The 12,820-nt window shown below is 41.2% G+C and overlaps 1 protein-coding gene across 5 annotated transcripts in view; it reads left to right on the forward strand.

Annotated features, from left to right (window-relative positions):
- The window catches only part of LOC308308239 (transmembrane protease serine 9-like), a 53,368-nt gene that overhangs the window by 27,418 nt on the left and 13,130 nt on the right, over positions 1 to 12,820 (forward strand). For all 5 annotated transcript variants that reach the window (XM_080753613.1, XM_080753614.1, XM_080753615.1 and 2 more), the window contains 8 exons: positions 1,829 to 1,939; positions 2,374 to 2,525; positions 9,409 to 9,518; positions 9,869 to 10,016; positions 10,750 to 10,856; positions 11,047 to 11,132; positions 11,376 to 11,454; positions 11,843 to 11,966. In XM_080753613.1, coding sequence (XP_080609739.1) covers positions 1,829 to 1,939; positions 2,374 to 2,525; positions 9,409 to 9,518; positions 9,869 to 10,016; positions 10,750 to 10,856; positions 11,047 to 11,132; positions 11,376 to 11,454; positions 11,843 to 11,966 — 917 coding nt within the window. The remainder of the gene's footprint in view (positions 1 to 1,828; positions 1,940 to 2,373; positions 2,526 to 9,408; positions 9,519 to 9,868; positions 10,017 to 10,749; positions 10,857 to 11,046; positions 11,133 to 11,375; positions 11,455 to 11,842; positions 11,967 to 12,820) is intronic.

Below are 12,820 nucleotides of genomic sequence, written 5' to 3' on the forward strand. Positions count from 1 at the left end.
CGACATTTGCTTATGTAGGCCTACCCATTTCATGGGTCTGGCAATAACAGCTTAAAAATTAATTAATCATGATTAATCACGAATCGAACTATGTCCAAAATATGCCATTTCTTTATGTTTAGTGTTGCGGGAATGCCAAAATAAAGGCAAAGATACATTTATCATACAATATGTAGGCCTATATATGTAGCCTATGTATGTATATTGTATTAATTATTATTATTATTATTTATGTATTTCTTTATTTATGTTTTTTCTTTTTTTTCTTTTTTCTTTTTTTACCTTACCATTTATTGTGTAGCAATAGCAAATATCTATACAATAGGCCTAAGGCTTATGAATTAAATAAAGTAAGGCATGAACACAATAATATTAGGCTTGCCATTCAGGTTGACAAATAAAGTTGCCCCTTTGAGAAGTGGAACTTACGAGTCATTTAAAATAAAGTGGAGAGAATCTACTGAGTGGAGTGCAGTCTGTCATCTGATCCAAGAAAGTTGGAGCACCCAGCACCCTAACAACATTGCGGATTTCAGGAACAGAGGTAGAAGTAGGCTAGACTATATTATGAGATGTACTGTATCAGTTATTATTCCAGTGAGTGATCTAAATCCTGTTTTAACAGCTTCACTTAGAGACGCAGATCACTTTCTCCCTCTCTCCCATAGGCGGCGGGTCAATAAGGCCAGGGGAGGCTGTGCCTTCCCAAATGCTACGCTGGGTATTTTGCAAATTATATAATATATGAACCGCGGGGGCCCGGCCGTCAGCCTCCGACTGACAGTCAGTCTCAGTCCAAATGAACCTGCCTGACCGTCATCGCGCTGCCTCTGTTACACCTATTTCGTGTTATTTTTCTGAGTAAAATGTCACGCATTGGGAAGAAGTAAAGGGGGACACTTTATTGTGAAGGACAACAGGAAGAGCATTCACAGACAGACAATGTTGTTTTGTTTACGTTTAGTGAGAAGTGTAGTGATGATGGCTGCAGTGGACCGCGCACTTTCAAAACCTTTTGTAATTTGTATCAACTAAAATATACCACAGACACTTTCAAATGAGACAGGCAGCGATGCACAAGCAAACAAAGGCATTAATCATGACGTCGACATTGGACAATTACGCCAGCGAGGAAACTATACAATGATATTATCATCATCACGGATACTTTCTGATTCTGGAAGTGGAACACTTCATCTGTGAGTATTATTGCCTGAACAGTCAACTGTTAGGACTTCTCCTCTCTATCGCGCAGCTGAAAGCCTGTATCAACAGAATAATTGTGTGTGTGTGTGTGTGTGTGTGTGTGTGTGTGTGTGTGTGTGTGTGTGTGTGTGTGCGCGCGCGCGCGCGGCTGCGCCGTCACCGTGCGTAATTTGGTTGCATAAGATGTGATGTGTGTGCATACTGTTGTCTATTGTGTAGACCTACAGATTGTTGTCATTGTGTCAGATAGGTCTGTAACTGTTTGGGTCGCTGTATTCTTGTATATAAATGGCATGGAGGCAGTGTCTGACACAGCCGGTGGAGGCGCGCCCCCCCTCCACCGGGGGGGGGGGGGGGGGGGGGGGTTCGGCGGGGTGCAGCCTCGCCAAACGTTTGGCTCACCCGCCGCCTATGCTCTCTCCCTCACTGCTCAGAGTGCAGACTGAACTGAAGTGTTGTGTGTAGAAAGGGGAGGGGGGATGGGGAGCCCTAACCCTAACATAATATAACATATCACTAAATATAATATAATATAACATATCACTAAATGTAACATATAATGTATAATGTAACAAATGTAACAATATAACATATCACAAAATGGGATTTCTCTGTCTTCCAGATCCACCCCAATGAAGGAGTTGAAAGTGCGTTACGGACTGACGCTGGATGGCCAGCTGGGCCTTGAGACCAGAGGTTTTGCTGCTATCAAACGCCACTCAAGCTGGGTTAGGTAGGGACAGTGGTTACTTGGTGACTCACATGTGTGACTTTATTAAGTAAAAGTATCAGTACTGCAGTGTAGACATGCTCTGTTACAAGTCTGGAGTTCAACATTTATACTTGAGTAAAAGTATCAAAATGTACGTAAAGTAGAACGTACTCGTTTTGCAAAATGTTTCAAATGAATAAGAAGCTTTTGAAAATAGCAGATCTACAAGCTCACATTATGCAACATATTGTGATTTATTGGGACAAATGTATATGGTTGAAGTGGTTAATATGCTTTTTATATATTAATCAAAATCTACAAAGTAACTAGCAAGTATTTTTAGTTGAGTAAAATTACAATATTTGCCTCTGAGATGTAGTGGAGTGGAAGTGCAGTAGTTTAGGAATCATTGTGCATGACTATTAGTAACTAATATTGATTATTCTGACACCTAGTGGCCAATGGAGTTATGACGTGGCTGTGGCGATGGTTGACGATCCTTTACGTTATTATGGGATCTACTTTACCGCTGTTACCCTGGCAGATGAAACAATGGACGTCCCTAAAAACAGAGGCGGCCTCTCCAGCGTGTTCAGTGACGACAAGGGTGAGGAATAGGATCACATTTGGACAAATTAACTTGAAAAGATCCAATTTGGTTCAGATTTTAACCAACTGAGAGTGTCCCATGTGGTTAACACTCAGAGGGAACCAAATGGACCCTTATTTACAATCAATCCCCCAAAACCAAACCCGAGTGGCCCCGTAATGGTCTCGTCCGATTCTGTCCCGTTCCGACGTTCTTTCTTTTTTTACAGACCGAAACCCGTGACATGTTGTCCCGAAATCCTTTTATTTCCGAGGTTCCGAGAGACCCGAATATTAAATCATTATTATCCCCTTTGATGTACCAAGAATCCCTCACTCACGACAGCTGTGCGGCATGCGCTGCCTGTTAACTGATTGACAGGCAGAAGAAGGCTGCCAACTTGTGCCAAGGAATCTAATATTAACATCGAAACAAATGCAAGGGATAAAGAATACTTTTAGGTTATTTTCTATCAACAGAGGTAAGTCATTTTCGGTTTGTTTGTCATGGTTTAACTTGTAGGCGAGTGCTTTCTTCTCTTCAGCCTGACGGGCGACATGCAGCAGGAGAAGCTGCTTGCGTGCGTAATGCACGCACCAAGCTATTTCCCCCCCGCTGTAAATCTGATCTTAGACCAGCATTATCATCTCACAGTTACAGCCATTCTTCATGTCGCTGCCTCGCGGCTAATAACGGACCTGAATCTGATCCTAGGTCAGCCTAAACACAGCACAGCAGCAAACACAACTCCAGTCCGTTCCGTATCCTGATCATAGCGCAGCTGCAGCACACGCCAGCGCACACACACACATTGATTGATTGCTTGCTTTAACTTTGCATAAAAAGCATAAAGTACACACACGTCACACACACAGTACGGGTCCTATCGGGTCCTCTCGGGTTATACACATGATGATTACAGTCCCGTGTTCCGAAGTGTTCCGAGGGAAATGCGACCGTTTCCAACCCGGATCCGAGTGATTATGATAAAACACTGACCGAACCCGGTACGGGTCTCTCGGGTCCTCGGGTAATTTCGGGGTCGGGGCCCCCGTGAAGACCTCTAACGCGGGGTTGAAAGTCACACTGTTAATGGTTGTGTGACAAAGACAGACACTGCCTTTCTCACTGATATTTTTTTAACCCCCACATGTTCAGATTTGTTGGTTTCCTGATTATATACTTTAGGGGTCGAATCTTAGGGTATCCCACGATTCAGAATCGATTCTTGGGGTCACGATTCACATTTCTTTTTTAGATTATTTCAAATCCAAACGATTCGAATTCAGAAACGATTATTTTCCAATTTAGAAACATTTCTCGATTCAAAACGATTCTCTATTCAATTCATATATCAGGATCTACTCCAGTCTGCTGGCATGAAAGCAGAGTACATTTACGTAGCTTTTATAATTCTAAAGGTTTTATCAACTTATTGCAATAATATAAACACACAAAGGTAAATCCAAGACAACATGTCTGATTTATTCATGCTTGCACACATTCTTTTAACTTAAAAAATCTTAACAATCTTTTAACAAACACAACATAATATCTAATAAATAATATCTAATAAAAAATCGATTTTTGGAAAATGAGAAACGATTCTGAATCTTACCATGTTAGAAACACGATTCAAATTCAAATCAATTTTTTCCAGCACCCCTAATATACTTGTTATTGTATGCTTTTCGTTGCAGATAATGATTTCTTTAGTTTCAACCACATGGTCATCATCAAACAGTTGATGCTAAGTATGCTAGCTACATGGACATTTAAATGTTTGATTTTGCATTTACATACTTAATTTTTACCTTTACCTTTAATCATTATAGTTTAATTCAGTTCACAATATGACATGACAAAAGCTTGTTAAAATATACCTTTATTTATTCAAACAGATTCATTGTCTATCATACATTCTGATGGTCCTCTGAAAGAGTCACAGGTGTCTCCAAAGCTCAATTTATAGTGAGGAGAGTGATTGGAGCAGACCATTTTGAAGGGGTGTTTGAATTAAGGAAGTGTTTGTTCTTCATACAGAGTTTGAGTTACTAAAAATGTTAATACTTACCTTTATCCTTACTTGCCTTTAGATTAAGCTTCATTATAATTGAAATGTTTTCTTGGGTTGTTTTGCACTTGTATTGAATGTGTAGTTGTAGTTATGTCCCTGGTTAAGGGCTGGTGGTTTCATCTAGCCTGATTTCAGACTCTGCGCTGGAGCTTGAGTCTGAAGTTGTCCCTATTCTATTTGATTTCAAAGGGGGAGGGGATTTAAAATTTGAAATTCCCAATTACAAGAGATCTGGTGGGAGGGTTTGTGTTTGATTTGCGTACACACAGCCCATTCTCACTCCCTCTTCTTCACCCTCCCGGCGCTGGAATATTTTCGAACCCCGGTCTCAGTTTTAGCTGTCATCACGCTCTACCGACTGAGCTAAGGAGACAACTGGGAAATTAATTTTTTGTTGTGGTTTTATCTTTGACAACGTGGATGATAACGTAGTCCCTTCTTTGAGCCGCATTAGGACGCGGAAGCAGTCCCCTGGTGAAAATGTACTATTCTGTCCATAACGGCACATAATTCGGTAACGCCGCTGAGTCGGCTCATGCGCCATTCGCACCTTTCGCCGTGGCGACTCGGTCGCTACCGCTCCCTCGGCGGCGGCTCTCGGGGCTCATCAGCGCCTGAGACGGCGCGGCTCCGTAGTTAAAGGAGAAGACCGTTCATAAAGGGTTAACTACTTTTTAGGCGTCTTACCTCATCTAATGACTAGTGGTCGAGGTCTTGCTGTTATCTCCCAAAGCATTGTTGTGATTTTGGTCCAAACCGCAAAGCCGAGTTCCTTCTCACAACGGCGGCGCGTGGGCGAAACAAAAATCTGACTATTTAATCATGTCCATATAACAAATTGTCGCTTCCTCCGGCCTCTCCATGCTCCCAGTACTGTGTGAATGTCAACAAAGCTGACGTGATTGCGACACACTGTCGCAAAAAGCCGTAATTAGGAACGGCCATTTCCATGACAACCCCCAAAGCTAGGGGGCGTTGTTTTACGGCTCTAGGCTGCCTGGATAACAGCGCGTCTGGTAGTTTTTTTTTCATTCGCTCAAGGATTTACTGCTGCTTCAACATCTTTTTCAAAGTTGCTGTCTTTCTATTGAGTATTGATTAGGAAAACCTTTTTATTTATAACCATGAAGGACTGTAAATTCCCTGGTTGCCTGAACAAACGCACAACTGCAACCTGCAAGCGCAAAAGCTTCCATAGTATCCCTGTCGCCGATGCCGAAATGAGAAGACTTTGGCTCACAGCCTTGCGAATAGATTGTAACACTTCTGCAGAAGTGTCTAAACATTGGATAGTTTGCAGTGATCACTTTGAGCCGGAGGATTTCTACCCTAGAGAACCGGAGTTGGAATCTACCGCACCAAAGAAAAGAGCAGGGCTTCGAAAACACAAACAAAAAAGAAACCCCAAGAAAGAGCGCACCAGACTGAGACCTCACGCTGTGCCACGGACTGCAACCTCAGAGGTAAATAAACGACCAGAACCATTGCTATGTTTATTTTTGGTCGAGGCATGAAAATTCTAACACGCTTTGAATTGTTTTTGCCAAATAAACCTTGGAGTGAATGTACCGTTATAAAGTATGGCTCACTTACACAATTATTGCTAAAAGGTTTGGATGCAGAGTGTTATGATAAAAGTAGTCTACTAATCCTTGTTTACTGTGGAAAGTCGGAATATAGTTCCCAACCTCCCCCAATAGCACGTTTCGAAATCCTGTCATAAAATACCCTGTTTCTCCATGAAACAAAAGACGGGTCGTTCACATACTTTTTCTGAAGAATTTCGCACCTTTGTGTTAGGAAGGCTAAACCCCCAATAACACCTTTTCTATTCAGGACATCAAAAACAGTTTCTGGTTCTATATCACTATAGCAAAAAACAAATTCATGACAATAGCCTTTTATTCATAATGATGCAGTTAGTGTGTCTTTGTGGTTGATTAGTACATTTTATTTTTATTTCCATTACATTATAATTATAATCATGAGTGACTTTCACCCACTGTATGATGTTACAGACAGAAAATATAAATGATAAGAGTTTGAAGATGTTGAAGCAGCAGTAAATCCTTGAGCGAATGAAAAAAACTACCAGACGCGCTGTTATCCAGGCAGCCTAAAGCCGTAAAACAACGCCCCCTAGCTTTGGGGGTTGTCATGGAAATGGCCGTTCCTAATTACGGCTTTTTGCGACAGTGTGTCGCAATCACGTCAGCTTTGTTGACATTCACACAGTACTGGGAGCATGGAGAGGCCGGAGGAAGCGACAATTTGTTATATGGACATGATTAAATAGTCAGATTTTTGTTTCGCCCACGCGCCGCCGTTGTGAGAAGGAACTCGGCTTTGCGGTTTGGACCAAAATCACAACAATGCTTTGGGAGATAACAGCAAGACCTCGACCACTAGTCATTAGATGAGGTAAGACGCCTAAAAAGTAGTTAACCCTTTATGAACGGTCTTCTCCTTTAATAGTGGCATGAACGGTAGCGTCGGGTGGCTGGTAAACCCTTCATAGCGGTATCGAATCTCGCTTCGGGAACAACTTTTTTTTTCTTTCTTCTTAGACCACTGGCCATACCCAATTCGTCCAACCCTTGACACAGTAGGCAAAACCCAAAGCGTCTCCTTGTCCGACGCAGTACAGTACTTGACAAGGCGTCGGTTGTATGACGCTTTAAAGGTGAGAATATGTTGGTACACAAAACATTCCCCCCTCCCCTGTATGACAGGCATCAAACAAGTTGTTGTCTTTGATGTTTCATTGATTAGAGAGATCACTAACGAGCTATTGACACTTGTATGGCTCAATCAATTACTGCAGTTCACAACCCCTCTGAAGTTCAAAGGGAGCAATTAAGAGCTCTGGTGAGCCACCCCTCCCTCCACTGTTTCTGTTGATTTTCAAAAGTTAGACCCACCCCTCCTCCTTCTTGCATTGATTTCATTGGTTGGTTTGCCAAGATACCAACAGAAAGAGGCGCGTCATATGGCAAAACCAGACCAAGAGAAGCAAGGTTTCATCCACCAACATGGGAACGCCCACTCTAGAGTATTTAACTCAAGTCTGTTTCTAGTGTTTTCATTCTTGTCTCTGCAATAGAGCATCGCAGCGGAAGTTGATTCCTGGTGTCACTACGTCATTCCCCATTCATTTTCGCCATAGACTTTTACAAAAATATTTATAACAATTATGTTAAGCCTCGAACCAAGCCATCCAGGATGGAGGTGAATCATGACCATATAACCTTTTTTTCTATGAAAAGAACATTTTGAAAATCGCTAAACAAAGGGTAGTTATTAAATGTAGTATATCAAATAATGTAATATTAAAATATGTTTTCACATAGGATCAAAGGTTATATGGTCATGATTCACCTCCATCCTGGATGGCTTGGTTCGAGGCTTAACATACACTCTTAAAAATGTTGGGTCAAATGTTCAACCCTTTTGCTGGGTTGACACTGTTGGGTCAAAGGTTGGGTCAGTTTGACCAAACATTGGATTAAAAATACTTAAAATTAGTAAACCATCTGTTGGGCTATGGATGGCCCGCCCACATCATCAGATAAATGCATTGAGTTCATAACCCAAGTGTTGGTATAGGCTTTTGAATTCGAGTTTACCCAACACATGGTTCACTGCATTGCACCAACTTGGGTTAAAATAGACCCGCCCTCTCTGTCTATCAACACATTGGTTTGTGAATTGCACCACTATTGGGTTAAACTAAGTGGGTGGGCAGTTACCCAGCATGCAACTGTGCTCCCAAACAGATATTTTTTCCAAACTTTTCCATTATTTTATGGTTTTAGATAGAGAAAACAACATTGTATTGTAGATGATCGCAGTGGATGTAGCCCAGTCATAATCCCTAATTAAAAAATATATAAAAAACATAGTTGCTTACAGAAACAGAAACCATGACTAAGATGGTCCAGACTGACACATACAAACAGGTTTGCTGTTCTTTTAATGTGAAGCACCTCATAATCTGTTGTGTTCAAAGTTGTGATATATTGCCACGACTAAATGCATAATTTACTCCGCATGCATTCTTCCTTGAGTAGATTAAGCATGAAAAATGTCATTGAAGAAAATGTTGTAAAAAAAAAAAAATGAATATATTTAATGTGAATGAGCGTACAATCCCAACAACAAGGTCACTTTTAAGCCATTTTTGGGTGTTAGATTCCAACCCATCGGCAGTATCACATTAACCCAACAGCAAAGTCACTTTTAACCCATTACTTGGTTGTACAATCCCAACCCAACATGCTGGGTCACAGCCTTACCCAACCCTGTTGGTCTGCAATAACCCATGTTGGGCTGGTCCAAAACAGTGTTACGTGTTGGGTTACATAAATAACCAACTTGGGTTGTTTTTGACCCAACAATTTTAAGAGTGTAATTGTTATAAATATTTTTGTAAAAGTCTATGGCGAAAATGAATGGGGAATGACGTAGTGACACCAGGCATCCACTTCCGCTGCGATGCTCTATAGAGAGGGAAGTTGGGGCACCATGCTGTTCTGAGCTCTGCCCCAGCAGGGTATTGAAGTCAGTAGAACTTTTACCTAAGGCCTGCTTTAGGCTTTCTCTCATTGTATGTTTATTGTTTTATATTTTGGTCTATTATATATTCTTTCGACTTTATATTTTTGAACATTGTATTTTGGAAATTTTTTGGAACACTCTTGCAAGAAGAAGAATAAATCCGCAATATTGCAATCTGTGGTTTTGTCATTGTTCTGTACACCTAGCCCTCATCCAAATAACTCATTTACAGGTTGTGTTGTTTGTCTCTGTCTCTGTATCCAATAGTGCTTATGCAAGTCATTGTTACGGTGTCTGACCATGATCAATGCAAGGCTATCTACAACAACATGGTGACTGACAAAATGATCTGCACGACGGGCCAGGCCCTTTGCGAGGTAAGAAAAAATCCCATTGAAAATCTTAAAGGAGCACTTCACCCACTTTCAGCCTGCCTGCCAATGACCTCATCGATGTGGGTTCCCAGCTAACAGAAAACTAGCCCTAGATTTAGACTGGAAAAGAAAGTGCATCTCAAGTCTTGTTTTACTCAGTATAGACAGAGGGTCAAAGTGGTTCAATTGAAGTGACATTGATGAATTCCAAAGGCACCCTAGGGTGCCATGGCACCCACTGTGAGCATGAAGCCAGGAGTGGTTGTACTACGGCTGTAACACAGGAGACGTGGTGTTTTAACAGTGGAGAGTGAACAATGCTAATCTGTGTCTTATGTCTTATGTCTTAACAGAGCGATCTGGGGGCGCCACTCTTCCTGGAAGTAGAAGGAGGTTCTTGGTTTCAAGCGGGATTTCTAATTAGAGCGTCCAAAACCTGTGGTTCTAACCCCGTCGTTCATTGGAGACCGGAACCAGCGGTGATCCAGTCGGCCACTGCAGGTAGTGTGTTCATGTGTTTCTAGATCTACAAGCTCACAACGAGTCGCAACGCGATGCGTTGTGGAGCTTGTAGATCTGCTGTTTTCGCTGAATGCTCACCTCGTAATGCACAAGCTCAGTAAATGTTAGCTGTTTTCCCTGCAAGGCCCAGCGTTGCTTTTTGGCAAAGTTTTTAAATATTTTTTTAAAAAATGTTATAATTAGTTTTCCTGTTCTTTTTTCACATTAACATCACCATTAAATCCTATTGTTTAGTATTACAATGCCATTGGACACGATATTTGCATATAAATACCCCCCACAGAGACTGACATTCACACCTCCCAGAGAAGTTGAAATTCCAGCGTCTGGACGAACAACATTTCACTTTTTAACTGAAGCTATTCCTCACTAAAACATAAGTAAAATGCCTGTAATATTGTTTTTCGTGATCATTAGAATGTCTAGAACATGTACATATGTTATTATTGTGAAAAATATCCCCAGAATGCAAATTAGAGAATGATTTATGATTTATGATTTATGGCTATAAAACCTTACAAAAACATTATTAATTTTTTAACATTACATTTTCCTGTGATTAGGACTCCTACAACACCATCTGATTTAAAAAAACAAAAAACAATGGGCCAGTAGAAATTAATTCGGGTCTTGCATGGTTGTGTTTTATTTAGATGTTGTGTTTTATTTAGATGTTGTGTTTTATTTAGATGTTGTGTTTTATCTTGTTTAGAGCTGTTGAGAGGCCGCTGTGGGATAGGACCCCAAGTAGATCAAACTCCTGTCAACGGAAGTTCGGTGGTTACTCCCCATTCCTGGCCCTGGATGGCGTATGTCTATGTAAATATACGTTATACACTGGGGGACCCCCTGGAACCCCCTCAGGGACCCCTGGTAATAGAACAAGGTCACATCTTGGAGAAGTGCTTCATTTGTGACTCTGTTGTACGACAGTGTCACACGGCAAATATCTGATCTACAAGTTCACAACGTCTGCTTTTGATTCACACATTTACCTTTTATCTTTCAGGATTATTATACGAAGAGGTTTTTAACAGGGGCGGTCCTTCTGAACAAAAACTACGCTCTGACCGCACTCACCAGAGGATCAATCAGGTAAACACAGTTTATTATCAATCTGTCTGCTGTTACATCTCTTTCAACTTGGCCTCACTATTCTGGTCATTATAGGTGCAAGATGTCACAAAATGGACACAAACATTCAAACAAATAGCTGATCTACAAGTTCACAATGTGCAGGGCTTAATAAGGGTAATAATAATAAGGGTAACAATAAAAATAATAATAATAATAATAGTAATAAAGTGAAATTATCTTTGTTCCTGTTGTCCTGTCCAGTACTGGTGCTACTTTGGTGCTGGGAAACCACAGTTTGACCCCTGACTCTGGAGAAAAGCAGCAAATCAAAGTGGAACAGGTAGTCAGAACATATTCCATAACTAACTCTATGTTCACATTGACATACAGACACAGATACATTATAATGTTTATAATACATTATAATGTTTATAATACATTATAATGTTATAATACATTATAATGTTATAATACATTATAATGTTTATAATACATTATAATGTTATAATACATTATAATGTTATAATACATTATAATGTTTATAATACATTATAATGTTATACACACAGACACAGATACATTATAATGTTTATAATAGAATGATGTCCATAGAGGTTGAGCTGCTAGAGATCCTTTTGGGCAAGGCACTGCGCTTCAGTTCAGTTCAAAATGTTTGGAAACAGAGCGTGTGTTGTTAATCTGAACGTGTGCTGTCATGTCTTTGCAAGGTGATCTTTCACCCCGATAAAGATTGGCGCACACTGTCACATCAGATAGTGTTGCTCAAGCTGTCCACCCCGGCCAAGTACGACGAGAATGTCAGACCAATCTGTCTTCCTCGAGAGGGTACAGGTATGTTACAGTTAGATTGGGTAACTCAGTTAAATCATGGCAAGAGCGCTTGTTTTGTCGTTCACCACACACCAATCACCACCAGATGGCGACAACAGCCATTCACTAGTGTAGGCGCTGACGTCACTCGTTTGCGACTCTCTTTCGTTTATTTACTAACCTAGCTCGGCAGTGTTTAGCCATTAGCTTACTATGCCTTACTCTAACCCTAACCTTAACCTCAGTAAAACTATGCCTAACCCTAACCCTAACCCGAACCTCCGTGGGGTGAGGCGTTGTCATTCCTGCTGATGCTACGTTGTTGTGGCTCAAAGCGACAGCTTGTTCCGCCCCGCGCCGCATGACGAGCGCTCCGTTTCTCGTCATACAAAGACAGGGCCTTTAGCCAATAACTGGTCGACAGTACAAAGACAGGGCCTTTAGCCAATAACTGGTCGACAGTACAAAGACAGGGCCTTTATTCAATAACTGGTCGACAGTACAAAGACAGGGCCTTTAGAGAATAACTGGTCGACAGTACAAAGACAGGGCCTTTAGCCAATAACTGGTCGACAGTACAAAGACAGGGCCTTTAGAGAATAACTGGTCGACAGTACAAAGACAGGGCCTTTAGCCAATAACTGGTCGACAGTACAAAGACAGGGCCTTTAGCCAATAACTGGTCGACAGTACAAAGACAGGGCCTTTAGCCAATAACTGGTCGACAGTACAAAGACAGGGCCTTTATTCAATAACTGGTCGACAGTACAAAGACAGGGCCTTTAGCCAATAACTGGTCGACAGTACAAAGACAGGGCCTTTAGCCAATAACTGGTCGACAGTACAAAGACAGGGCCTTTAGAGAATAACTGGTC

The sequence above is a fragment of the Nannobrachium achirus genome (assembly GCF_963921795.1).
Source record: "Nannobrachium achirus genome assembly, chromosome: 22".
In the NCBI taxonomy this organism is placed as follows: domain Eukaryota; kingdom Metazoa; phylum Chordata; class Actinopteri; order Myctophiformes; family Myctophidae; genus Nannobrachium; species Nannobrachium achirus.